Source organism: Meriones unguiculatus, chromosome 6 (assembly GCF_030254825.1).
Source record: "Meriones unguiculatus strain TT.TT164.6M chromosome 6, Bangor_MerUng_6.1, whole genome shotgun sequence".
Lineage (NCBI taxonomy): Eukaryota > Metazoa > Chordata > Mammalia > Rodentia > Muridae > Meriones > Meriones unguiculatus.
The window spans coordinates 25,634,648-25,661,949 of NC_083354.1; the positions used below are offsets into that span (position 1 = coordinate 25,634,648).

At 51.5% G+C, this 27,302-nt stretch overlaps 1 protein-coding gene across 1 annotated transcript in view; it reads right to left on the bottom strand.

Annotated features, from left to right (window-relative positions):
* Positions 1-27,302, bottom strand: part of Itga11 (integrin subunit alpha 11) — a 95,256-nt gene that overhangs the window by 16,021 nt on the left and 51,933 nt on the right. Inside the window, exons 5-20 of the mRNA XM_021640481.2 lie at positions 26,775-26,889; positions 22,982-23,109; positions 21,202-21,350; positions 19,246-19,390; positions 18,473-18,638; positions 16,933-17,003; positions 14,154-14,298; positions 13,117-13,265; positions 10,113-10,253; positions 9,647-9,850; positions 8,199-8,329; positions 6,993-7,159; positions 5,955-6,097; positions 4,774-4,884; positions 1,875-1,960; positions 87-294 (exon numbers count right to left, since the gene is read on the bottom strand). Coding sequence (XP_021496156.1) covers positions 87-294; positions 1,875-1,960; positions 4,774-4,884; positions 5,955-6,097; positions 6,993-7,159; positions 8,199-8,329; positions 9,647-9,850; positions 10,113-10,253; positions 13,117-13,265; positions 14,154-14,298; positions 16,933-17,003; positions 18,473-18,638; positions 19,246-19,390; positions 21,202-21,350; positions 22,982-23,109; positions 26,775-26,889 — 2,259 coding nt within the window. The remainder of the gene's footprint in view (positions 1-86; positions 295-1,874; positions 1,961-4,773; positions 4,885-5,954; positions 6,098-6,992; positions 7,160-8,198; positions 8,330-9,646; positions 9,851-10,112; positions 10,254-13,116; positions 13,266-14,153; positions 14,299-16,932; positions 17,004-18,472; positions 18,639-19,245; positions 19,391-21,201; positions 21,351-22,981; positions 23,110-26,774; positions 26,890-27,302) is intronic.

A 27,302-nucleotide genomic window follows, 5' to 3' on the forward strand; every position in this document is an offset into this window, starting at 1 on the left:
AGGAGGGACAGGACACAGCTCTGCCAATCCCTCTGCTACTCCTCTGCGCGTGGCCTGGGTCAGCTGGGCAAGCAGCCGAATCCTACCTTCTGGATCAGGCTGGCGAACTGCAGGTTCTCTGACTGGGAGATGTTGAGGGTGGTGCTGTAGGCGTTCTCCCCTCTGTTCTCCAGCGTGGCCTCCACTGCCACCCGGCGCCGTGTGCTCTCTACGATGAAGACTGTGGTGTCGAAGGACAGTGTGTATCTGGAACACTCCTGTGCGGGCCTCCTGAGCACCCGTTGGCAGTACTCCCTGTGGGAAGAGGCCACTGGCTATCAGGCAGGCGAGATGGGGGATGAAGGGTGGAGCTGAGCCTCAGGACTGGCACAGAGACATGGGACTGGGGGGCCTGGCCAGGTACTGCCTGTGGAAGCAGCCACCGAGAGAGGGAGTGGATGGAGAGGCCTGAAAAGAGATCATGCTTCTAGTCTACTGTGTGCACCAAGGCCCCTGATCTCGAGTCACAGGTTGTAACTGCCTCTGAACTCAGCTCTCTGATTTCATTTCACTAGTCATGTATGATCTCTTCTCTTCCTTTTTGGATTTGGCTGCCAGGAAGCTCAGCATTCAGTCTTGATTACCTAGACTGGTAGTATGTTTATTTCTTTATCCTTCGATACTGTTTGGGTGTGCTCTTTCTATGGGCTGTCTGTAGCTCGTCGTTGACATTTTACCTCATTGCATAAAAGTTAAGCAAAAATTATTGTAAAGTTTAGTCTCTAGCTTAAAAATGTGCACATGATCATGGCACCCTTGTCTGCCTTGTGTGCTAGTCTGTTTCCTCCAGGGGCTGAACTGTGTTCAGCCATGTCATGTGGAGGTCAGAGGCCAACTTGTAGGAGTTTCTTCTCTTCTTTTTACCCAGGGATCAAACTCAGATCATTAGAGGCACACACCTTTACTGGCTGAGGCATCTGCCAGCACCCCCTTAGAATCTCTCTGTAAGAGAGGCTAGCAAGCCCTGGTGTTCAGCTGGTGGACTCTTGACATTATCTCAGGTCTGAGATTAGAGGACAAGATGCAGAACTCTGGGTCATCTGTCTTTGCTTTCTGTATCTTCTTGTTGTTCTTTGCTTGTTTGTTTTAAAATTTATTTCATGTGTATGTGTATTCTGCCTGTATGTATCTACATACCATGTGAATACCATGCCCATGGAGACCAGAGGACAGCACTGTAGCCCCTAGAACTGGAGTCAAAGATGTTCATGGGGCCACATTTAAGCACTAGAAATTGAACCTGGGTCCTCTGGAAGAACAGCCAATGCTCGTCACCACTGAGCTACCTGTCCAGTCCCCTGTTTGTTTTTCTCATCTCATTCTGGCTGGCCGGGAACTCACAGAGTTCTGCCTGTCTTTGTCTCTTAAGTGCTGGGATTAAAGGTGTGTGCCACCGCATCTGAGCTCCCCTCCCCCATTTCTGAGAGGGTCTCCTGTAGCCTAGGTTGACTTTGAACTCATGAATTGAATTTCTGATCACTTCCCTGAGTGCTGTTACTGTGTATGGTCCACCACTGTGCTTTGGCTTGAACCTAGGGCTTTGTGCATGCTAGGTAAGCGCTCTATTCATTGAGCTTCGTCTCTGGCTTCCTGTCTGTTTAGTAGCTTGAGCTCCAGTGGGAGAGTTCCATTCTCAATGAAGCTGGAAAAGGTAGAGTAGACTGATGTTCATTTCATCAGAGCACCCGAGGCCAGCAGAAGGGAGAGGCCCGCCTGAGCTCTGTGCATCAAAGCAAGCTGCCTGTGAAGCAGCTGCACCAACACAGTCCAGCCTTTAGGAACTCCAGGCCACCAGCAGGAAGGGGGCAAGGTGTACAGGACAATGAGTCACTCACATGGCAGTGGGCAGGTCACTCCGAGCATCCAATACAAGGTCAGGGACACAGTGCTCATCCTCATTACAGCCATTCCAGAAGGGCACCTGCAAGGAGAGCCAGCGTGGGTGTCTGGAGAGGGGACCATGGGCTCCAACTGTAGAATCCAGGGCCCCCAGCCTCTGTCACTCCCTGCCAGATGGGGCTCTGCCTGCCTTGCCCTCCCCCAACGTTCCTTCTTCCTGACTCCTTCAGCCCTGCATAGACTCTGCCTCCTCTAAGACACAGTCTCAGCCAGGCTGGCAGCCTTGGCTCCCTCACCAGCAGCAGCTTCAGTCCACAGGAACTGCCCATCTGTTGTGTATAAGGCATGCAATATTGGAGAAGCAGGCTGAGAAAGACGCAGCATCTGCTCTTGGATCATGAGCATGACTGACACTCGAACAAACAGCTATAGTGTGAAATGTGCAAAGAAGCAGAAACAATGAGACCAGAAGAGGCAGAAGGAGGACTAGCTCTTGTGCTCTGCAGAGAGAGTTTCAAGGTGGTGACAGCGGGTCGGAGTTCTGAAGCATCGCTCAGTGAGCTGGATGCACTAGTGGGAGCAGGAAATCCAAGAGAGGGCTGGAAGTACAGAGGTCCTGAGGCTGAAGAGATGTGGTGAATGTAGGAAGTGACTCCATATTTCAGTATTGTGTAGAGAGAGACCAGGCAGAGGGGAGGAAGAAATAAAACCATGACCATTCCTACAAGGCCTTGGGTCATCCCTTGTACCTCACAGGTCAGTGTACTAGCATGGGAGGGTCCTGCTAGACAAGCACGCTGAGAGAGGTGGGAAGATGGGCGGGAGGGGCCAGGCTAGCGGCGAAGAGATCAGGGAAGATCACCCTCAGGGGGGATGAGGGTGGCATTGGCTTGCCTAAGGTCTGCGAGGTGGGGTCACCAGGACCCAGAAGCTCTTGGGGCTGAGGGAAGGGCCTGAGGTGTTGCCTGGTTCTTTTTCACATTCTGGAAGGTGGACAGCTCCACACATTCAGAACCCTAACCTATAGTTCAGAAGCTTGGCTTGGGGGCATGGGTGTGAGGTGTGGGAATGTGCCCTGTGGCTCCTCCACGGAACAGCTCGGTAGGGGCTGGGCGCTGAAGCCCAGGCTCAGTGGCATCAGAGGCCATCAACATGGAGGTGGTCTTGGTGGTGGTGGGGGAGGGGGCAGGGACTGGAGGACCGGGTCTCTTAGCTCTTCTTGAGATAGACTGGGCCCTCAGTTTAAACACGTGGTTAGAGGGGTCCAGTCACAAAGGCACTGTACACACTCCACCAAGCCTAGGCCAGGGCCCTGGTGGCTCAGGTCTCCAGCCAGCCATCTTGTAGGACAGCCAGTTCTCAGAAGTTCGAGCTAGATGACAAAGAGGGATGGTCACATCATTGTCATAAACTGTCTCAACTAAGGGTTTCATGTCTCAGCTGACCTTGCATTTGCTATGTACATAGCTGACAATGACTTTGAACTTCTGAGCCTCTTGCCTTCACCTCCTGGGTGCTAGGATTACAGGCCATGCTGGAGAGGGAACCCAGGGCACTGAGCATGCCAGGCAAGCACTCTGCCAACTAAGCCATGTCCTCAACCCCTCTGTGCCCCATAAAATGGGTATGGTGAGTCCCAGAGCTCAGGTGCCTCTGCCACAATAAGCTCATGACTATTTCTGGCTCTTTCACCTTCACCCCACTTTCTGTCACTCCACACCCTGGAGACACAGCCAGCTCTCCCGCTTTAGAAAAGGTCTCCCTCCTTGCCCAGCTCTGAGTTTAGTTTGTCTTTTAAGGTCAAGCCCAAAGCCACCCCCTGCAGGAAGTTCTCCGTTCACTATTTGGGGTGGCTCATGCCCTCCATCTCCACCTGGCACCAGGATCCTGGGGGCATCAGGATGATTGCATGTGACTCTGCCTCATGGGCTTCCCGAGCAAATAGCGAGCACTCATTCCCTTGCTGTGTAGGCTTTGTGATTATGGTGTTAGGCAAATCAGTGACTGGGAGCAGGCAGCTGCCTCCCCTGCCTGCCCAGTGACTCACATAAGGAGTGTTGGGGGGGAGGGACAAGAGAGAGCAGACCAGCATGGTGGGAGGCAGGGGGGGCAGGTGCTGAGGGAAGATGGAGGTTGCAGGCAGGGCTGGAAGGGTGTGAGGGGATGGGGGTGCTGTGGAGGGTGGAAGGGGCTGTGGGAGTGTGGGTGGGACAGGGCAGCACTGCCAGATCCTATAGTCCTAGCACACCGCTGGAGAAATCCAAGCAAGCTTTGAGTGACTTTGAGGCTGTGGGCGGGACTTCACTTAGGTGTCTCAGGAGCTCCTGGTTTCTGAGTGCTGTGATATAATTGAGCCTTTTCCTAATGCTTAGGGTTCAGTGTCGCCTTCTGTAAATCCTGCCTGCTCTCCTCGCCCACCTCGGCAGAAATAGACCTTCTTGAGGGCATTCTTCAGGGAACAAGCACTCCAGTTATTAGCAGAGGACCCAGGTGCTCCAGAACAGAGGACCAGGTGCTCCTAGTTCTGGAGGCTGGAAGATAACTGATGGGCTACTGCCGTCGGCAAAGAGAAAGCTTTTGAATCGCAGGCAGGGAGAGCCCATCCCTGAGTGAGTCACTCAACAAACCTAAGAGCAAGCCTGAGCAGCTGAGTCCTCTTCTGAAAATGAGGGAGGTGAGAACCTGAGGTCACGGCTCCATTCTGGGCCTCCACATTTCCTCAGGGGCTGCTTGGTGCTTCCCTGTGCAGAGGACAGGGAACACCACAGAGGAGGCTTGTCCTTCTGTTACTAGCCATGGGTGTCTGGGGACCACAGGCAGGAGGGTGAGGGAAGGACTCCTCCTTACTCATTACACTAAGGCTGGAGTGGATGTGTGGCAGAGGGCAGGACATACCGATGCTCTGAGTGTAGTGGGCCAGCCATTGTCTAGCATGGGACCGTAGTCAGGGTCCTCTAGGGAGTACTCCACGGAGAAGGTCACTGGCTTCACGTAGTCAGCAGTGTCCTGTGGGGCACAGAGGGCAGAGTTCAAAGAGGACAGAGCAACCATTTTGTGGGCCACGATACCAGACCTGGAACCTCCACCCTCTAAGCTGGGAGGATGGCCCTCAGGATAAGTCCTTAGGTAGACAACGGTTCCTGCCAAGGTCTGCAGGGGAAAAGTGTGAGCTAGGTGGGAAAGCAAGTGTATGCCAGTTTGGTGTTCTGAAGTTTCACCATGCCCTCGTTGACCCTTCAAAGCTCAACTCTCGCCGCTCAGATACCTCTGGTCCTCCAGGAAGCCTGGCAGATACCTTCCTCCTCCTTCCAGGGCACTGATGACACCTAACTGTTCTTTTCTCTTTGTTTTGTTTTTGCTTAACCGCATAGCTCAGGCTGGCCCCAAACACAAGCTTCCTGCCTCAGCCTCCTGAGTGCTAGGATACATGTACTACCATTCCGAGCTAAAAATCCACCTGCAGGCCTGACTTTCTTTCCCAGCAAGGAATACTCTAGAAACCTCTTATTGTAGCCCAGCCACTGGGATATGGCCTTATAATGCTGAGTATGAATGAACATGTGAACAAGGCAAGGGGATTCACTCTCTCCTGACTATGGCTGACAAATGCCTGGGGTGCCCCAAGCTGCCAAAAAGCTTGTGCTCTAGAGCTGTGGTCAGCACACATAGCATTTCTACAGGGAGGCAAACCTCTTTCTCATTCAGTGATGGGCACCAGGCCACTACCTCTCTTGGGATGCCGCTGGCCCATGTACCCATGCCTGTGCCCGCTGTATCCAGTCTTCACTCCACCCTGCTGTTCTGCCCTTTCTAGCCATGGTGGTGGTCCACTCTCTTCCTTGTCTTCCCAGATGGAACTCACTTCCCTGATTTCGTTCCTTCTAGGAACAAACATCTGGAAACATCTGGTGGGTGGCATGCCTCGAGGACTTTTATCTGAGACCCGAGGAGGGTACTGGCCAAGGTTGGCCTCGCTGCTCCCTGGCTGTGTGCTGAACTGGCCTGGCACTCATGTGGCTCACTGCTCCTGCAGAGTCCCTCCACCCTGTGTCTGTCTTGTAGGGCTCAGGGCTCACCAGCACGTGGAAGCTGATCCTTTGACAGTGTTCCTGGCCGGAGGAGAGAAGGGCAGCCCTGTTGGTGAACTGGTCTCCACCCTCGTCCAGATGTGCCCGTGGCATGTACCGCCTCTCATCCATGGTGGCATTGTACCTGATGCCTGGAAGAGGGGAGAGGAGAGGCCCAGCTGGGGCTTCATCCCCATCCTAGACTGCTCACCTGATTATCCTTGGGCCAGATGAGGCCAGTGTTGCTCAGCCCTGCTGACACATGACCTCCTCAGCCCTCCCCTCGACACCCTGCCTCACACCACTGCTCTGGGCCTTTGGGAACTTGTCCTGGGGGCTTTTCTCATGCTAGTGGTACTCCTCAGACTCATGTCTTTATTCTGTGGCGTGAGTCCCTCAGGAATGGCCCAGTGTCTCCTGACCCCCATGCAGCCCTCTGTGGTGGCTGTATCCTTGAATTTTTGTCTGTCATATCATAGATGGAATGTCCATGCACAGCCACCAGGCTGGGATGTGTTCTCTTAGCCACCCCCAGGCTGCTGCACACCCAGCTCTTCTTTCTCTGGTTTCGTGCTTCATCACTGAAAGAGACACTACCTGTCTTCTCTCCTGTGGTTTATACCCATCACTTCCAGGGCTGCCTGACCCTTCCCAGGCCCACAGCCTTGCTGGGTGGTAGCTGGGCCCATGAGCCTAGCCTGTGGTCCTGTGCTCCCCACTGCTGGCTCCAGGTTGGCACCTGAAGTTTGGCTGACTCTTAGCCTCCTTTCTGTAGCCTGCTGCCTGCCTTTTGCATACCATTCAAGATACAAAGGATGTTCTTCTGTCCCTGGCCTTTGCCATCAGCTCTGCTCACTACCACTCCTGCCCTGCCAGGAATCCCTCAAAAGGAGAGCATCAGAGAATACAGCAGGCATGGAAGGTGCCTCGGGATGCGGCCTGGTACTTAGAACCCAATTTGGGAAAGGCTCTGGCTGTGAGCCAGAACAATCACAAAGCCCACGGAGAGACTGGAACTTGGCCAACAACCCAAGGATGCTGGTTTACCAATGGTTGCTGTTTGGAAGTTGGCTGCCAGGAAGACGGGCACGAAGCAGAGGAAGGCAGCCAGGCAGGTGGCATCTCTGCCATTGCGCTTGCAGTCCTTGTGGAAGATGTTGATCTTGGATGGCTCAAAGTGCAGAGTGGCATTGATCTGAACCACTGGGCGGGCCCTGGAAAAGAAAGGCAGATGAGCGACGACGGAGGGCTGGTTCCGGCTTCCTGCCTGGACCCTGCTGCGGAGGTACAGACCCAGGTAGGAGCAGAGTCTGTTAAACCTCCCAGAGGGTGTGGTGAGGAGGAGGGGCAGAGAGGGCCCAGGAAGCTACAACACTGCTATCTTGTTATATCCCGCATCCAGGCAGCCGGCTGACAGGGACTCTGCAAGTCTAATGAGATCTGGAGTCGGGCTGAGTGGAGGGAGCACAGTTCAGGGAAAAAGACTGGAAGTACAGCCAGAAGCGGAAAGAGTCTGTTAAGGCAATCGAAAGTTGGCTGACTTTTTTTTTTTTTTTTTTTTAATCTTCAAATTTAAGGTAGTGCTGAAAGCCCAAATGATGGAATCGATCTCAATAACGTATATTTAAAGAGCTCCAACCATCTGGGCATGGCACGCCTCTCATCCCAGCAAAGACAGGTGGATCTCTGTGAGCTCGAAGCCAGCCTGCTCTACAGAGCGAGTTCCAGGCTAACCAGGGCTACACTGCAAAAGTGCTCAAAAACAAACAAACAAACCTTGGCCAGTACCCCACCTCAAGTCTCAGATAAAACAAACAAAAAAACAAAAAAACGCACAGGCTTTAAAAAAAAATACTGAGGTGGAGCCACACACCAAAAGAAAATGAAGTCAGAGGGGTTGGAAGAAAGAAACCCCTATATTCCACATCCATCTTCCGGCCTTCTAGAAGAGGCTCAATGCTCTCTCTAAGTAGCCTGGGAGGCAGGAATGGCAGAGGCCCTGCAGGGGCCAGAGCACAGGAAAAAGTCTGGGGCTGAGGGACAGAAAGCAGTCCCCAGTCCTAGAACTCTACTGAGAACAGATTGGGGCTCCAAGAACATGTAGGCTGGGAGAGGCTCAGGGTTCATTTCTATGACACTCGTTAGAGTCAGGAGGCAAAGACCCCAAAGGAGATCTTTGAAACACTCTATTCGGGTAACCTTGTTCAGCCCTCCGGTAGGGAAGTTTTCCAGTAGGGAAGCAGGGGAACCAACCACAGAACCACAGCGTTGCCCAGGCCGCCCACGGCCAGGTCCACAAGCCCATCATCGTTGAGGTCCAGTTGTCCATGGATACTGCAGCCGAAATGCTGCAGGCCAGGAGCCAGCTCCGAGGCTGTGATTCTCTGCAGGGAGAGGAGAGAAGGCTGTGTACCGTGAGCCCAGGTTAGCTCTCTCGGGGACAAACACAATCCTGAGCTCTGAGAACCCCTACCTTTAGCCACTGTTATGGATGAAAATATGATGTGTCAGAATATTTCCCAAACAAGGTTTGGTGACTGACACTTACAGTCCCAGTATTAGAGAAGTGGAAATAGGATCATGAGTTCAAGATGGGCTACACAGCAAGACCTTGCCTCAAAAAACCAAGGGCTTGAAGGTGTGTGTAGCTGAGTGCTGGAATACTTGTTGAATGTCAGTGTATATTACCTGGCAGCTAACAAACCCACCGGCATCTCTAACCTTGGTGTATTTACTTGACTATTTTACTAATAAAACATGTGAACAAATTCTCTAGACTCATACAACTCTTTAGATCATTAACTCACAACTGTAGTTACCTGCATTGGGCTCTATTGGCGATCAGCCAGGGAAGGGGGAGGGGCCCCGGGGGGCGGGGCTACAGTTGATAGATTCTGGGAGAGAGGGACTCATTGTCTATAGTGTGTCCCCCCTGCAGAAGCACCAAGCTCCAACACGTAGCTCCTGCAGTCACACAGGAGGCCCTTAGTAGTGGTTCTCAAAACAAAATGAACATACACGTATGTGTGAAAGAGATTTGTATGTTTGAGCGTGTGATGGGAGTGGGCAGAGGTAGTAGGTGGATCTTTGTGAATTTGAGGCCAACAAGGGCCACAAAGGACAATCTTGAAAAGAAAGAAAGATAGAAAAGAAAAAAGAAAAGGAGAGAAGGAAATAAAAAATAAAAATGGGGTTGGAGGGATGGCTTAATGGTTAAGGGTTCTCGTTGCTCTTACAGAGGACCCAGGTTTGATTCCCAGTACCCACAGGGTGGTTCCCAGCCATCTTCCACATGGCAGCTCACAGTCATCTCTAACTCCAGTTCCAGGGAATATAACAGCTTCTTCTGATAGCCATGGTACACACACATACATGAAGGCATCATTTATACATAAAATAAATAAGTTAAAAAAGTAAACAAAGCACTGGCAACCCTTGCAGAGGACCTAGGTTTGGTGCCCTGCACCCAAATGTCAGCTCACAATGGTCTATAACTCCAGTTCCTGGGGCGTCAATGCTCTTTTCTGGCTTCCTTGGCCACTGCAATGACACACACACAGGCAAAACATCCATACACACAAAATAAATACACACAGGCTCCATCCTGAAGGCCTGCCTGGAAGCAGAGTGAGGCCCAGGAGTAGTGGGCACTGCTCGGACTCCTCTGTTTTCTGCCCCACCCTCTCTTCACAGAGCCCCACCTGCACGGGCTTTTTCAGGATGCTGCTTTGGAAGCCATGGAAGATGTAGATGGCCCCTCTGTGGCTGTCCTCCAGTGGGGCCCCCACCACCACGTCGTTGTAGGAATCCTGGTTGAGGTCGTGAACTGAGGCGATGCATGACCCGAACCGGGCGTTCTGGTAGCTGTGGGAATCCTTCAGAGTGCCATTGTAAACAAACCGGTTCTGCAAAACCAAGGCGGGGAGAGGCTCGGAGACTGGGTGCAGGCTCAGGCATCTTGACTCCCTCTGCCTCCACTTCATCCCTCCGGACCTCTCTGGGGGCAGGGGCCCCGATACTAGAGCCCAGGGAGAGAGCTTTCTGTCCTTCCCCTGACTCCTGCAGGTCAGGTCCTAGCGGCCCTCCCCAGAACCTGGGTGTCCTTGCCCGAGGCAGGGCAGGCCTCTGGTGCCCTGAAACGCTGCCCGGCCCTCCTGGCCACAGTACCTGTCTCAGGTTGTAGACATACACTCTGCCTCGCTCTCGGCCCTCGCTGAAGTACATGGGGGCACCCACCAGCAGGACATCTGTCACTCTGTCGTTGTTGATGTCCACTGAGGTGATCTCACTCCCAAAGTAGGAGCCTATCTGTGGCACATGGATGGGAGAAGGATCGGGCTGGGTCCCCAGGTCTCACACTGATAGCCCTGGCCAGGAACCTGGTCATCCTTTGACCTGGAATGTTTAGGGTCCTGGTGGGCCCTCCCTTCTCATGCCCACCCCTCTCTCCTCTCCTGGGGCAGACTTCCCTGCTTCCAGGGTATCCAAGTCCCTTTCCCTATCTCCTCCCCACCCTCCTATATTTCTGTTACTTAACTTTAATTATACTTTTTTATTCTTCCAAGCAGTGATATGTTATAAATCAAGAAACAGAAATATTATAATGATAAAGAAGGAAACTACAAAAACTGTATGAAAATAAAAACAAATTACCCATAGTCTCAACACTCAGACAAGCCAGTATGAGTGTTTTCCTCTGATTTTCTTGGTTCTGCTGAGTCTTTAGATTGCTAGTTTTTATGTATAAGTATGTTTTTATTGTTACAATGAGGCTGTTCTTCCTCTATCCTGATTATTAGATATAACAATATATACAGAGCCTTTTCTCTAGGACATATTTTTCTTCATAAAGGTCCCACTTAAAAAATGTATTTGTCTGGATGGGGTTGATGCACACCTTTGATCCCAGCACTCAGGAGGCAGAGACAGGCTGATCTCTGTGAGTTCGAGGCCAGCCTGGTCTACAAAGCTGTTCCAGGCCAGTCATTGCTCTCACACTGAGCCTACACCTCAGCCTGGCTATTTCATTTCACAAGAGTTACTTGAATATTTCAGAGAATTCCGGTTGCCTGGCCAGGGTTAGAAGACTGGTTATTGCTGGGCCAGGCCTCTCTGAGGTTGGAAGCCTAATGTTCTTTCCGCTACTACCTCTAGACATAAGACTATGTAGTCCTGGCTGTCCTGGAGCTCACTCTGTAGACCAGGCTGGCCTCAAACTTGCAGAGATCTGCCTTCCTCTGCCTCCTGAGGGCTGAGACTAAAAGAGTGTGCCACCATGCTCAGCTCAGAAGTCTATTCTTTTTTTTTTTCTTCAGAAGTCTATTTTTAAGCCTAAAAACTTTAATTTGAGCTAGGGATGCAGCTCAGATCGTAGAGTGCTTGCCTAGGATGCTGAAGCCCCATGTCTGAGCTTCAGCACTGCACACCCAGGTGTGGTGGTACAAGCTGATAATCCTAACATGGGAGGTGCAGGTAGGAAGGTCGGGAGTTCAAGGCAATCCTCAGCTGTACAGTGAGTTTAAGGGTACCCTGGGCTACATTAAACCCTGTTTCAAAAACAAAACAAAACAAAACAAAACAAAAAACGTTTAAGGAGGAAGATAAAAATACAAACGAAAGAAAAGAGAAATAATGAGCCTGGACTGAGGTGAGGAAGAGAGAGAGGTGTCTCTGGAAAGTAATTGTAAGGCAGACAGAAATGTCAGCTAAATTTGTGGCTTCAGCACGGTGGGTCACAATAATCTAGAATCTCCTTAGTCTTGCTGCCTTCCTGTCTGGGTGTTGGAGGTGGAGCCTGGCAGGAAAGAGTTATAGCCACTCCCAGGTTGGGCCTTTCCTCCTGAAGGAGCTGGCCCTGAGTGGGGTAGGGCAGGCTGAAGCAGGTTGGAGCAGGCTGGGGCAGGCTGGGGCAGGCTGGGGCAGGCAGGGGCAGGCTGCTGGGGCAGGCTGGAGCAGGCTGGAGCAGGCTGGAGCAGGCTGGGGCAGGCAGGGGCAGCCTGGAGCAGGCTAGGGCAGGCTGGAGCAGGCTGAAGCAAGGTGGAGTGGGCTGGAGCCAGGTGGGAGGGTTGGGAGTAGGGTTATGGGGAGGGGAGGGTGAAGTGGAGGTGGGAGGTGAAATGGGGTGGAGCTGGGCAGAGGGGGTGGGGCAGAGTTGGCCAGTCTGCTCACGAGGGGCACACTGCTGCTCCCTTGGCCTGGAAGAGGAGTGACAGAATGGTGACCCTCTGTAGTTAGTATTCAGGGTGATTTGAGAGGGGCTGGTCTTCCTGGTGTCAGGCTATAGGCAGGAGAAGCTGTAGGATGAGGCTGTTCTCAGACTCCAAGTAATGAGAGAAGGCAGGTCAGGGTCTGTGTGGGGCTGAGCCCAGGATACCAGGAGATGCTGTCCGTGAGGAGATGCCAAGGCCTGGGTTAGGGGCTGCTGGGCAGTCAGGAGGTGATGTAAGGCGAGAGTCTGGGTTCGTAACCTGACCTGGTCAGGACCCTACCCTACGGTCTGGGAGAAACTGTTGCTTCCCAGGACTGTGGCTTCCTTGGCTGCTGCAATAACTCATTTGTTCCTGCAGCCAGTGCTCACTTGTCAGAGCTTTTACAGCCTGCCACACATCCAGCTGCCAGCCACATCCCAATGGGACAGTGGCATTAGCAGTGAGCTTTATTCCCAGGAAAAAGGATGCTGGTGTTTCTGTGGGTCTTGCTGTAGGGTGGAGGAGTGACACAAGGGTGCTCAAGGAATGTGACTGTCCCTTCAGGACACCCGGGGACAGCAGAAGCCCAGGCCAGGTAGCTCCACACTGAAGCGGCCTGTAGCCTCCATTCCAGTGCATGTAAGGCAGGGACTGCTGGGCAGAGCAGCAGCAGAGGTCCCCCAGCACTCTTGAGGCAGGTGGCCCCTGAGATGAAGGGAAGAAATTGCCCCAGGCTCCCGTGATGTAGCTCAGGAGTTGGCCTGATTTGAGGGAAGGGGACAGTGCAGGTTTTACGGCTGTTTAGGGTGGTAACTGCTCTTGCAGGTGCCTTCAGCCACAGAGAGAATTGGGCATGCGCCCCCTACACAGGGGGATGCTTGTGAGATGCTTCTTGCCGAGAGGAAAAAGCCCCTCTACCCGGCCTTTCAGGTCAGACCCTAACCCTCGCCCCAGCCTGCCCCCTGCAGCAGGCCCTCCATTACCTGCTCGCCCCGAAGAGCCTGGTGGATGGTGAGGCTCCGGTTGCTGTGCATGGTGAAGAGAATGACCTTGCCGGTATGGTTGAACCTCGGAGCTCCAGCCACGTACACCCGCCCCTGCTTGGAGGACACGACCGAGGTCACTGTGTACCCTGCCGGGGAAAGAAACAGGCTGGTCTCTGGTGCTAGATGCTCAGTAGGCCTTGCCGGGATTTGGCATGGGGCTCAGCCAGCTCTGAGGAGTAAGTTTTGTTTCCCTTGCACATAGATTAATTAAAAAAAATCCTGGAGATGTACAGTGGAGAGCATGTGACTGACCTATGCATGCCCTGTGCATGATCCCTGTGTATGTGTGTGTGTGTATGTGTAGTGTGTATGTATGTGTGTATATGTATATGTATGTGTGTGTATGTGTGTATGTATGTGTATGTGTGTGTATGTATAGTGTGTGTCTGTGTGTATGTGTGTGTATGTGTGTGTATGCATAGTGTGTATGTATCTGTGTGTATGTATGTGTATGTGTGTGTATGTGTGTATGTATGTGTCTGTGTGTATGTATGTGTGTGTATGTATAGTGTGTATGTGTCTGTGTGTATGTATGTGTATGTGTGTGTATGTGTGTGTATGTATAGTGTGTATGTGTCTGTGTGTATGTATGTGTATGTGTGTGTATGTGTAGTATGTTTATGTGTGTATGTGTGTGTATATGATGTATATGTGTATGTATGAAGAATTATTTAGTAAAAGGCAGAGTGGGTGTTGACAGTCTTTTTCTTTGTCTGCGGGGAGGCAGGCCCAGGGTGATATAGATCCAGCACAGGCCTGAAGCTTTAAGGACCCCGACCACCAACTGAGAGTCTGGAAGCTTCTGCTGCAGTCTGCCTGTGCTGTGGAGAACTACCTGTGGTTTATTCTGTGCTCAGAAGCTGGGTGTGGGATGCTGCTAGGGGGATGCCAGCCTTGGCGCTAGGCCTGGAACTGTCAACAGGCGCAGAGAGAGGCCCTCTCAGCCTGTCTCCAGCCACCGCCATGGGCCTCACCAAGGTACGCAGCATGGTTCTTCAGCTCCTCCGGGAACTCCTTAAGGTAGGACTCTCGGTGTGGAATCACCTTGCCTGTGCTCGTCTCCTTCAGCACTGCCCCGTTCCAGTCATAGGCTCCCACGGCTCCCAGCAGGACTCCATCCTGACACCAGGTAAGAACAGGGAGTGAGTGCTGAAGGCACCCTGGGTCTTGCAGTTTCTGGGGTACCACCAGCTACCTGGGGCACCTTTGCCAGGGGTGGTGACATAGAAACCCAGCTTCCAACTGCAGCTCTTGGCTTATAAATAAGCCTCAGAGACTCACGCCCAGTCTCATGCTAAGCACAAAATGGGTCAAGCTGATCTCAAGGGCATGAATTTAAAAACAGAAAAAGGAACATTCTAGAAATAAAACTCAAGCCCAGGGCAAACCCTCCACATTTCCTTCAACTTTTAAACTGCTCAGGTCTTTTGTTACCTGCCCACCGCACACTCTTTCAAGCCTCGCTGGCCACAGGTGACCGCCTCTATGACTGTGCAAAGGCCCTGAGTCAGAGAAAAGGCAGTTTTGCTTTCTAGGAACTGAGTGAGAGCTGTTTGGTAGAGCAGAAGCAGAGTGGACTGAGCTGGGATAGAACCTGACCAGCAGCCTGGCTGCAGCAGCTTGGACTTTTGCAGTACGGGTAGGTAAGGTCTGTGCACCCTCCCCCTAGGCCTTCGTGAGCCCACTGGGCTGGCTGTGCTCAAAGTTTGCCTGCCATTTTAAAGAGGCAGGTTGATCTTATAACAGTAGAAAAGGCTAGTTCTCTGGAGGAAACTTTCCCTGTGGAATGCTTTTGCAACTATAAATAAGCTGTCCCCAGGGAAAATCTGACCACTCTGTCAAGTTCAAAGTCAGGCTTTCTAATTAGCTCCTGCTCCACTCAGCTGGAAGGCTCTGACAGTTGGTGGGGGTGGGGCGGGGGCAAGACTGAGGTTCGGAGCCCAAGTTCCTGTCATCCACTGTCACTGCCAACATCCTGGCTTCTGGAGTTTGCTCCTTCTTGGTGGCATACTTTCTCATCCAGGCCCATGGGAGGCCATAGGGGCCCTGTGTGTAGTGGGGCAGACTGGTCCTTATCTGAACCTGAGGTTCAGAAAAAGGCAGCAGCTCTCTTAAAGCCACACAAGTCTTGTTGGGACAGGCATACTAGGAAGCGTGCACACAAAGGCCATAAAAAAAAAAATCTGCCCGGGCTACAGTCTTTTTCCAAATGAAGCATCTCCCCCCCACCCCAGGCATCCCGAATGGTGGTGGTGGTGGGGTCTAGAAGATCCTTGGGGGAAAGGCCAGTATTTTGGCTGGTGAAACCAGGCATGTGGAGCAGCTGGGAAGTGCCAGTGAATCATCTGGGAGAGACTGGCAGCTGGATCCCATGTGTCTTTGTTGGCTTGTCTAGATTCCATGATTTATGGCTTCCCAGGCACCTTGCATTTATGGGGCCACTGAGCTTCCGTGACACAGCCCGAGGGTGTCTCCACCTGGGTGGCAGTAACTGTAAGGACCATTCCAGAGAATGTCTAGGGCTCTGGCTTTTGACAGGGGCTGATTTTGTCCCCAGGTGACACCTGGCAGTGTCTGGAGACATCTTGGCCATCTTAGTTCAGGGTGGGGGTAGGGTCAAAGGAGTTTTCTGCCAATGGAACCTTGTGGGAGGTCTCTAGGACCTCCCTCAGAGGGTAAAAACTGTTTATAATTCCCTCCCTCCACCTTCCTCCAAGGCCCCCGGAGCCCTGTCTATTCTCCATGTGGAGGTGGGAATCCCATCTAGATGTTTCCTGGCACAATTATGCAGTTTGGGTCCCTAGTTGTCAAGGGGTTCACAACTCATTTGTGCTACTGTAACTCCTGGTGGGTGACCTCTGCATTCATTTCCAAATATCAGTGAAACCATCAACTTCAAACGTGGGTCCAAAGTTTGACCATGAATCCATAGCTAGCCCTCCTGGGAGTTTTTGGAATGTTCTTTCTACTTTCTGCAAACTACATGGGTTTTTCCTGTGGCCTTAACCTTCTGTCCTTGACCTGGGCCTGTGGGACCCTATGAGTGTCCAGTGATCTCTTGTGGGATTTGTCTTTGTAATGGACTTGGATCCTTTTTGTATTCTATTGTTTTCATCTTTGCCAGCTCAAACTCTGGTTTCCAAAGTGCAGCAGGAGATGAGGGATGGGACCTTTCTTCTGCAATCAGAATAACTCTACAGGGCTATGGACCTTTCCTTCTAACAGAACTGGACAGGCCCAGGGAGCTTCAGACTCCTTGAGCATATTTTCAGATGGTAGCTTTTTGGAGGTTATTTGTGCCCACTTCTGGAGGAGGAGTCGGGGGATGGTGTGATGGCTGATAATGATTGACAGGACCTGCTGGAGCTGGACACCTTCCCCACATGGATGCAAGCCCCGCCCAGCCTGCTCAGGCACTCATGCTGTCAGGTGCCTGCTGTCGCTTTTACCACGTGACCATATTTCATGGGAATCTATGGACCAAATGAGACTTTGGGCTCTGGGTGGGCCCTCCACCTCAGTGCTCTGCTTCTTGCCGGTGGGTAGTGTGTGTTTAACATGTAGAGTGGGCTGGCTTCTGAAGCAGGCAGGGGGCAATAGAGAGAAGCTGAAGACCTTAACTTCCCCATTCTAGTCCTTACAAGGTTCTAGGAGGCAAAGAGATGCCAAGAAACAGACAGGAGAGCCATGAAAGGTGGGATGACGGGCAGACCTTGACGAGTAAGAACGGGGAGGGGAGGAGAGGTCCTGTACCTCCACCACGTGCGAGGAAAAGCCCGTCTGCGACATCTCCAGCCCAAAAGAGGTTTCGTTCTTGTTGGTGCCTGAAACAGGAACAAGAAGATGCTAGCTCTGTGCGTTACTGCTTAGTTCATGGGCCCCGTTCCTGGAGCATCTTGAGGTAAGGCCGGCACTGCCTCATTCTCGCCCTGTTATTGTGTGTTAGCATTGACTATTGAAGTGTGTGTGCATTTGTGTGTCTGTGTGTGCACACATATGTAAGTATGTGTGAGTGTGTGTGCATTCCTTTCCGTATATGTGCATGTGCACTCTGTGTGTGTGTGTGTGTGTGTGTGTGTGTGTACCTGCAGAGTTACTCAGTTCTGCAGAGAGCCTGGGATAAGCCATGTTGCAAACATGTGCACTACAAATGACTGTTAAATGTGTGTGTTTTGGGGAACATCAAATAAAAATGTGTGAATTCACATATGTTTTGGGGAAGAAGTGTGTTATTCCTGCTGCCTATTCCCAGTGGTCACAGGATTTGGTTGCTGGCTCACCAGGCTTGTCACCACTGTGGATTCACACGACAAAGGCCACGTGTGCTGAAAACCATCCCACGAGGGATCCTGGAACAAGTCGTCAAAACCACATTCTCATGACTGAAGGTGACTGTTCACGTGGGCAAGGAGAGGACATGGAACCCATCAGTTTGACTATCTGAATTCCAAGCTTGGGAGGGCCATTGTGGTCTCTTTGCACGTGTCTGTTGGGTGTCATTTCAACACGCTGCGTACCTCTCAAGCTCTGGGATGCTCATTGCCTCTCATTTCTTTCCATAACCCCACAGATGCTGGGAGGCCCGTGTAAGAACATTACGGAAACACATGGCAAGAACAAGAGCTCTGCAAATGGGATCTTTCGGTGGAGAGTTTCACAAATGCTGCTCTGCTGGGGAATCAAGTCATGGTCTTGTTCCCTGGAACAGGGTCCATACAACCCAGGCTCACCATGTAGCCGAGGATGTCCTTATTCTGCAGCTTCTGTCACTGCCTCCGGAATACTGGGCTCACAGGCAAGTGCCCCTTTGCTCACTGGGCTTTATGCGCTTGAAAGCAGGCCGTCACCCGTTAGGTAAGCACTCTCCCAGCTGAGCTGCATTTCCAGCCTCAGACTATGGCTGTGGTTTACACAGGAATGGTAGAGTGAGAACTGTGACATGTTAGGACGTGTGTCAGGAAGTGGAGCCAGGCCTGCTGGGTTCAAGCCGAGGTTGACAGATACAACATAGAGTGCCCAGCAACACTTACCTTAGGGAAACAATGCTTCCGTCTGAGTCTGTCGTAAGCACTTCTATTATATGTTTGCTAAGTCTGGCGATCCTAGTTCACCCCTCCCCCTACCACAATGTCCTTAGCAGTCAAACAGGGTCTCAGAAAACCCAGCCCAGCTAGACCACCAAAGCGGTGCTCAGTAGTGGGCAGTTTGGGTGGAGCAATGGTTTCTGCTAAAGCCTTTGTGCTCAGTGAAACTACAGTCCTTGGACCAAGGGGTAAGCCCTTGCGCTTGTCACCTTCCAAGCTGAAGATCCTGTCCCCGAGGGCATCGACAATGTCCTTCAGGGCTGCCTCATCTGTGACGTTGAAGAAGTGCTTGTCGTCAGGCTCACTGGCGATGTATTTGATTTCGCTTAGAAAAGTTTCTGGATTGATCCCCCTGCGGTTGTAGTAGCCCAGGACCTGCCAGAAAACAGGGCAGGGGCGACAAAGCAGGGCATAGTACTGACTTCTCCACACATCCACAGCGCCTGACCCCGAGAATCCCGCGGTGGGCTGCAGCCATGAGCATTTCTCAAGGTGCCACTGGCATTTTAAAGCAGGTATGCTCCTGGGGTACCGGATAAGAGCCCTGAGTTTAGCTGGGTTTCTGGAATCCAGGAGGGTTGCGGTACTTTCTATTTTTTTAAAACTCCCTGGGAAAAGAAGGAAAATGCAGTCCCACACATTTCTGTGTCCATGCGCACAGTGTTACAAAGACCCAGCTCAACAACCAAAGAGGCCCTGGCCGGCTCAGAACTCCATACAGCCAAGAGATGCCCTGGAGCTCTTGTTCTTCCTGCCTCCACCTCCCTTCTGCTGGGACTGCAGGCGTGCCACCGTGCCTGGCTTCATGCACTGCTGGGGATGGAACTCCTGCATGCTTAGCTTGTTCTTCAGAGAAGGCTGCAGCTTGTGCCTTTGCTAGGAAGGCAGATCCCTGAAATCCCTAGGGGTGTGAGGGCAGAGCCTCGGAGAGTAGCACCACCCCCGCCCAGGGGCAAGAGGCAGGGCAAGGGGCAGGACTTACGGCCACAGCGTATCTGGTCACGTTATCCTTCTCGCTTTGCCGGATCACCTTCTCCAGATCTGGGCTGTCGTGGGATTCCCCGTCCGTGATGACAATCATCACTTTCTTGGCCCCTTTCCTTCCACCTTTCTGGAAAGCCTCGGAGCTGGAACCAGGAGTAAGGGTGGTCAAAAGAAGGGTGGGACAGCCTGATGTCCTTCCTCTAGGGGGCAGCCATGGAAGCCACAACTTCATTGAAGAGTTAGACATAGAAAGAAAACTTCATGCAAAAATGTATGGCATGAGGGGCCAGTCAGGTGGCTCATCAGGGCATTTGCCACCAAGTCAAGGTGGCTGGATCTAAACCCCGGGACATGGTAGAAGGAGAGAAAGAGAAATGACCAAATCTGGTTAATGCAGTGCTGGGGATTGAACCACCTAGGTTTTCATGCATGCTAGGCAAGCATTTTCCAGCTGAGATATATCCCCAAATCCTCATGCTTTCCATAGTCTATAGACTATGTTTTCCAAAGTTGGCTGGGTGCTACTGCCCTCCCCAAGGGCCTTTCTTCAATGTGACCTTGCCATTCATCCATCAAAAGGCAGGCTCACCCATTTGGTTAGGGCCTGGTCTCTGGTGATTTGCGTGGGTAATGGAATGTATTGGGAGTTGCATTGTGAGACATCTTGGCTAGGTCATGGCAGCCTCCCAGTTCTTGCTATATCCCTTGGGAACTCCCCAACGCCATGATAATAGTACCAGGTAGGTAAAGGAGTTAGCTCCAAAGTTTTTGAGGAAGACTGCTGCTGGATTCGGGTAACAGTGTTTGATGACGGCCAGAACACCCCCTTAAGGTCAACTATCCTTGAAGCTGCAAAAAGGTTGTTCCCAATATGTCAGAAACTAAGGCTCAGGTCACTGTCCCACACACGTGCACCACTGAAGGCTCCCTGTTACGATATTGCTTGCATTGTGGCTTTGCCACCTAGCCACCTTTTGCGAGACTCACGGGAAGAAGTACCCTGAAAAGGAGATCTGACCTGTGGTGGTTTGAGTAAGAATGGCCCCCAGAGGTTCATACATTTGATGCTTAGAGTGGCACCATTTGAAAGGATTAGAAGGTGTAGCCTTGTGTCCCTGAGCCAAGCCCAGCCCAGTGGCTCCCTTTATCTGCTGCCTGTGGATCTGGATGGAGAACTCTCAGCTACCTCCAGCGCCTTCTCTGCCCATGTGTCTCCACGTTCCCCACCACAATTATACTGCACCAAACCTCTGAAGCTGTAAGCAAGCTCTGAGTAAATATTTTTCTTAATAAGAATTGCTGTGGCCATGGTGTTTCTTCACAGCATTATGACACTGACCTAGACATGATTCATCACAAATATTCATAAACACTTAAAAAATCCATAAAGCAGAATCCATTGAAATGCTCCCAGCATTGGAGTTGCTTATTCTGGCCTCTCTTTGGGGTGTTCACTTTGCTTTGCTAAGTAAACTTCTGTGTATGTCTCCTGGACCTCATTCTCTCCTTCAAGAAAGCAAGAGCTGAGACACCACTGTCATAGTACCGAAGAACCAAGCCAGACGGCCATGGTGGGGAACTCGGATCAGCAGTTCCCACTGTGCTCTTGCTGATGGTGACATGAATGTGCTGTCTTGTGTGTCTAGTCTAGGTGAACTTTCAGGTGACAGGAGCTCTAGCTGACACCAGATCATAACTATATGAGAGGACTGACCCAAGAGTGAACCGAGCAGCTGAGTGCAGCCCAGTCAGAACTTTGAGGAATTAACAAGTCACTGCTTGAAAGCACAAAATGGTGGGGCCCTTTGTGCACAGCAGGGACAGCCAAAAGAGTATCTGAGATTTACACATATATATGTAAATATACGTATATATACACAATATACATATACACACTATGCACACATAAACACACACACACACACACACACACACACATATATTTTTTTTTTACCGTGCAAATTCAATGCCAAATGCTGTGCGGGTCTCTGTCCCTCCTCTCTGCTCGATGTGGCTGGCGGCTTCCACCACGTCTTTTACAGACTTGTAGTCATTGAGATGGAACTCATGGACCGCGTCTTCTCCATATTGAACTATTCCAACCTGCAAATCAGAGCAGAGGGCAGCAGAACCCTGGAGCTCAGACCTCCACCTGTGAGGGTTGTTCTGTGAGGAGTCACCCCTCCCAGGGGACACCACAGCCCAAGGGAAACAGCTGTTCTGGGATGTTGGTGGGACAAGCCAGGGGCACACAGAGGAAGGAACTTGGCAATGAAAGGGAAGGCTCATCAGGTTAATGTCTTCCTCATTGAGATGAGGAGTGGACACAGACTAGAGGTCTAAACCACCAGGGGCCGTGGCTGGGGAGAGGACTCAGCTGCTAAACTCTCCATGCAGGCACATGTGAAAAAAGCAGCCTGTGGTGCTATCCAGAGGGCAGAAGCTGGTGGACCCCTGGAGCTCTCTGCCAGTCGGCTAAGCCGAACAGTGAGCTCCAGGATCAGTGTGAGATGCAGCCTCAGAAATCCAGAGAACATTTGAGGAAGACACCAACCTCTGGCCTCCACATTGCCACATGCAGGCACACATATTTGCACACACCTATGTACACACCCACATGGACACATGCACATGCATCCCAACATCCCCAGACCCCACTTCCAACCCTGATCTGTGTCCCCACCTCCCCGAATTTATCAGGAGCAGTGTGTGGAGGACCATAGAGTTGTTGGCCAGACTCTGTGACAGTGATTCTCAACCTCCCCAGCCTTAAAATTAATTCACTGCTACTTCATAACTGTAATTTTGCTACTGTTGTGAATGGTCCCGTAAATGTCTGATATTCAGGTATCAGATATGTGACACCCATGAAAAAGTCGTTTGACCCCCCCCAAAGGGTGGAGACCTACAGGTTGAGAAACCACTGCTTTATAATGAAGAGTCCTGACACTTAGATGAGAAGAGGTCTAATATTTTCAAAGTGGGCAGTGCCTTGGCACCATTGGCCTCAGAAGAAACACCCTAGAGATTGGTATCGGGGACTCCGTGACAAGGTACAACTGCTGGATGGGCTCACCAAGCTCTTAGGGCCCAAGAATCCTTTGCATGCTGGGTACTTGCCCCTGGCATCAAACAATGGGCCTCTGGTGGGAGGCGCTTGCCCCTGTGAGAGCTTGCTACCTCTTAACAGCCCTACTTGGTAGAAAATTTCTTGTGTGTGTGTTGTATGTGTGTGGGGTGTGTGGATGTGTGTGTGTGTGTGTGATATTGGGGAGGCTGGAGGGGACTCTCAGGTGTTGTGTTGTATGTGTGTGGGGTGTGTGGATGTGTGTGTGTGTGTGTGTGTGTGTGATATTGGGGAGGTTGGAGGGGACTCTCAGGTGTCGTGTTGTATGTGTGTGGGGTGTGTGGATGTGTGTGTGATATTGGGGAGGCTGGAGGGGACTCTCAGGTGTCCTCTACAGGACTAGCATCCACTTCCTTTGACATAGGGTCTATCACTGATCTGGCACTCACCATTTAGGCCCCTTGGTTACTTCTCTGGCATAGAAAGAATTTCGTAGAGTCAGCACCTGGTACTTTGACTCTTTGTTCTCTTGTAGGAAATAATGTCCCTATCCATCGGTGTTTCACAGAGGCTCTGGCAGCTGGGGTCACTTCTCCCCAGGTCCACACGCCTGAGTCCCCCCAGAGTCCTCTGCTCGCTCAGCAGAGGTGATCCTGTAGACACTCACCTGGATCTGGCCAGGACCAATGTAGAACTTTTTCAGGATGTTAATGAGGAAGTGCTGGACCTCCACCCAGGGGTAGATGCTGTTGGAGCCATCCAGGACAATGACAATGTCCATGTAGGTCTGGCACCCTGGAAGCGAGATACAGTCAGGGTCGCCGAGGGTCCGTATGTCTCTAACATTCTTACTCACTTAAAGCAACCTTTCTTTAGTGTTTATGTGTTGGTGTGTGTGTGTGTGTGTGTGTGTGTGTGTGTGTGCACGAGGTCTGAGGTCAGCCTTGAGTGCCATTTCTCACCTTATTTCTTTTCTACAGGGTCTCTCGACTTTCTTATTTTTATTTTTGTAAGCAAGGCGGCTCTGGCAGGAAGCCCTGGGCACACACCCTGTCTCAGCTTCCCCAGTGGTGGGATTATGAGTGCCGCCAGGTCTGGCTTTTACATGGGCGCTGGAGATTGAGGCCTCATGCTTACAAGGTAAGCACATCACCAGCTGAGCTATGTCCTCAGCCCAAGTTTCTCCTATTCTGAATGATCTTTTCAAGACCAGTGAAGAATGATCCCCGCCATCCTCTGCATGGAGAGTGGTCCTCAGGCTAGGTGTTTATTTGAGCCACATAAGCAAGGCAGCAAGGATGTCCTGTATAACTACCCAGGGGGCTGTTTGAACAGAGCTGAAATCAAACCTGACCCCTCTGCTCCCCACCAGAGACTGATAGTTGCTGTCTGATCAGAACTTCTGGGGCCACTGCTCCTGCTGGACCTTAGGACCATTTGCTTTACCGCTGTGGGCAGGCGGGCGTCTTTCACTAGAACCTGGATGAATGGGTTTCATGGTTGACAGAGGAGTCATTGGGGAAAGGCTGGGAATGTGCACTCTGGCATCAGCCTGTGACTCCTGGCTTTGCCACTCACTGGCTGTGTGATCCCAGGGCAGTCACTCAGCAGCTCTTGGTTTTCTGTGCTGTGAGTAATAACTAAGAGTTGCCAGTAAGAGTAAATGAGAAGCTGCTTCCAAGGAGCCGAGCTTAATAAGTCTTAGTCGACCCTATTTTTACTGCCCCCTCCCACCCAAAGACAGGATCTCACGTAGCCCAGGCTCATCTGGAGCTAGCTCTTTAGCCAAGGTTGACCTTGAACTCCTGATCCTCCTGCCCCTACTTCCTCAATGCTAAGATTATGAATGTGTGATACTGTGCCCAGTTTGCGCTCTCTCTCTCCTCCCTTTCTCTGTCTCTTTCTTTTTTTCTTCTTCTTCTTTATTATTATTATTATTATTATTTTTTTTTATCAGTTACATTTTATTAACTCTGTATCCCAGCCGTGTCCCGATCCCTCATTCCCTCCCAGTCCCTCCCTCCCTCCCTCATCTTCACCGTGCCCCTTTCCAAGTCCACTGATAGGGGGGACCTCCTCCCCATTCATCTGATCCTGTTTTATCAGGTAACTTCAGGACTGGCTGCAAAGCCCTCCTCTGTGGCCTAACAGGACTGCTCCTCCCTTCAGGGGTGGGGAGACCAAAGAGCCAGTCATTGAGTTCCTGTTAGAAATAGTCCTTGTTCCCCTCACTTTGGGAAACCAATTGGTTACTGAGTTACCACAGGCTACATCTGAGTGGAGGAGCGCATCTGAAAGACTCTAACTAGCAGTGTTTTCAAAGCAAAGACTCATGACCAAACCTTTGGCAGAGTACAGGGAATCATAAGAAAGAAGGGGAGTTAGTCTGATGGGGAAAGGATAGAAGCTCCACAAGGACCAAATATATCTGGGCACAGGGTCTTTTCTGAGACTGACATTCAACCAAGGACCATGTATGGATATAACCTAGAACCTCTCTGTCTCTTTCTGTTTCTCTCTCTCTCCTCCCTTTCTCTGTCTCTTTCTGTTTCTCTCTCTCTCCTCCCTTTCTCTGTCTCTTTCTGTTTCTCTCTCTCCTCTCTTTCTCTGTCTCTTTCTTTTTCTTCCTTTCTCTCTCTGTGGGGCAGAGGCCACCCTCCAGTCATCCACTTTGTGTCACTGAGACAGACATGGGGCTCACCATTTATTATTTTGATTTCTCTTTTAATTTTATTGTTTTTGTTTTGTTTTGTTTTTGTAAGGACAGCTTTGGGGAGAGGGCTGGAGAAATGGCTCAGTGGTTAAGAGGACTAGGATAGGGTTCAGTTCCTAGCCCCTACATACTGGCTTACAGCATCTGTAACTACAATTGCAATGGCCTTATGGGCACCAGGCATGTACATGATTCACATACCTGCATGCAGGCAAAACATTCCTACACTTAGAGTAAAAATAAATAAACATTGCTGGGTGTAGTGGTGCACTTGGGAGGCAGAGGGAGGTGGAGTTCTGTGGCTTCTAGACCAGCTTGGTCTTCATAGTGAGTTCTAGGTCAGCTAGGGATATGTAGAAAGGGGCCTGTCTCAAAAAATCAAACCAAACCCAACAACCAAACCCAAACAAACAGAAAAATCACTCAGCCAATTAATCAATAAATCTAATAAATAAAATTTTTAAAAGATATCTTAGAAAGAACCTATTTTAGGTCTGTGGGCTTCTGTTGTGTGTGTGTGTGTGTTTGTGTGTGTGTCGACATCAGGTGTCAGCCTCAATTGATCACTCCCTGCCTTATTTTTGAGACATGCTCTCTCACTGAAGATGTAGCTCTCTGATTTGGCTGACTGGCCAGTGAGTCCCAGGAAGCCTCCTGTCTCTTTCCCCCAGCGCAGAGGTGACAGGCACATGCTACCAAGTCCAGCTTTTGATGACAGTGCTGGGGTGGAAGTCAGGTCTTCACACTGGCATGATAAACACTATGCTGACTGGGCCGTTTCCTCAGTCTTGCTTAGGTCTGTGGTCCTTGAACAAGTTTGAATAGTCTATCAGGGCAGTCTCCCTCCTCAGCCTTTCCCAAGACCCCCTTAGTTAGAAACGGCATAAAGGGCACCCTGATATCTGCATTTGCCTAGTCCTAGCAGAGCGATCCACCATAGGGGAAGCTGGCTGGCAGTCTCTCAGCCAGCAGCAGATGGAATGTTAGGGCTGTGATGCCCTGCCCTCTGACTTTCCCCTGTGCCCTGGGGCTGCCTTTAGGGACCCTGTGTGAATGCACCCCAGCCTCCCCACCCTGCAGAGGCCAGCTCTTTAGCCTGACTAGACAATGTTTGCCCTTCCTTCCTCCTGGAGGGGAGGCTGCCTGAGCCAGAGGTGCTAATCCCCTTGCCTTCCATAAACAGGCAACAGCTGCTTGTGAGGGTGTTTAGCTCAGGGGAAATGGTGAGGCTCAGAGCCAACAAGTCTAGGCTTCTGGCTCCCCAAGTTTGCTTGGGAGGGAGGGGGAGGTTTTGTGTCCACGAGGCTCTGGCGAGTTGCCCAGGGGAGATGACTGGGTGTAACCATCACCCAGGTTATTTCTGGTCTCCTTGGCTCTCCACTCATGGCTTCCTTACTGCAGGATGTCAGGGAACACCATTCATACTGTAGTCGAAATGAATGATGCCCCAGCCTGGCCTGTTGAACGTTGAGTCCTGGCTATCTCCTCCTTCCGGACACCAGGATGGTTTTCATGCATTTAGCTAACTTGTTGCCACCTGACACACTGTGGGGGAGGGGCAGCCTGGGATGAGGACCTCACAGGGACCAGCTAGAAGTGACTGCTCTCAGATCATGCAGAGGGCTGAGGCAGTCATAGAATCCACACACTGCTCTGTAGGTACGAGGTGGCAGTGAGGCGAGCAGAGCCCTAAACCTCCCTGGACGGCCCCAGTGCCGCCGGAGCCCTCAGGTTTGAAGGTACTCACTCTGCAGCGCTGGCGCCACTGTCTTGGAGAACCTGAAGTTGGAGTTGACTCTAGAGCACATGCCGGTGGTGTAGTAGGAGCTTCCGCACTCGTGAGACCAGAGAGGGCTGCAGGCCTGGGGAGCAGCACAGCACAGAGCCCGTTACAGGGCTCCAGACAGGGCCCAGCCCCACCTTCCAGGACCTAGGCCAGACTTGTCGATCGTGCTGGCGCTCCTAGTGTGCGAGGTCTCTGAGTCCAACTGTCTGCTGCAGTGCCCTTGGTTCAGGTTTCTTGGGAATGGTGCAACCTGGGTTCCTGGCCCTTCTCCACCCTGTCATGTGGGGTGGTGGCTCTTCTTCCCTCTCCTTGCCCACTCCCATGGGACCTGAGTGAGCCTTTCATCTACAGGAGTAGCCCTTCCAAGAGCCACCAGGCTGGCTCCTGTCTGCAAAGGGCCCTCACTGGGCAAATTTCCAGGCCTTACTAGGAGGAGAAGAGAAAGAATGCTTCTGCTCTGTGCCATTTGCTGCCAAAGCCACTGTGTCA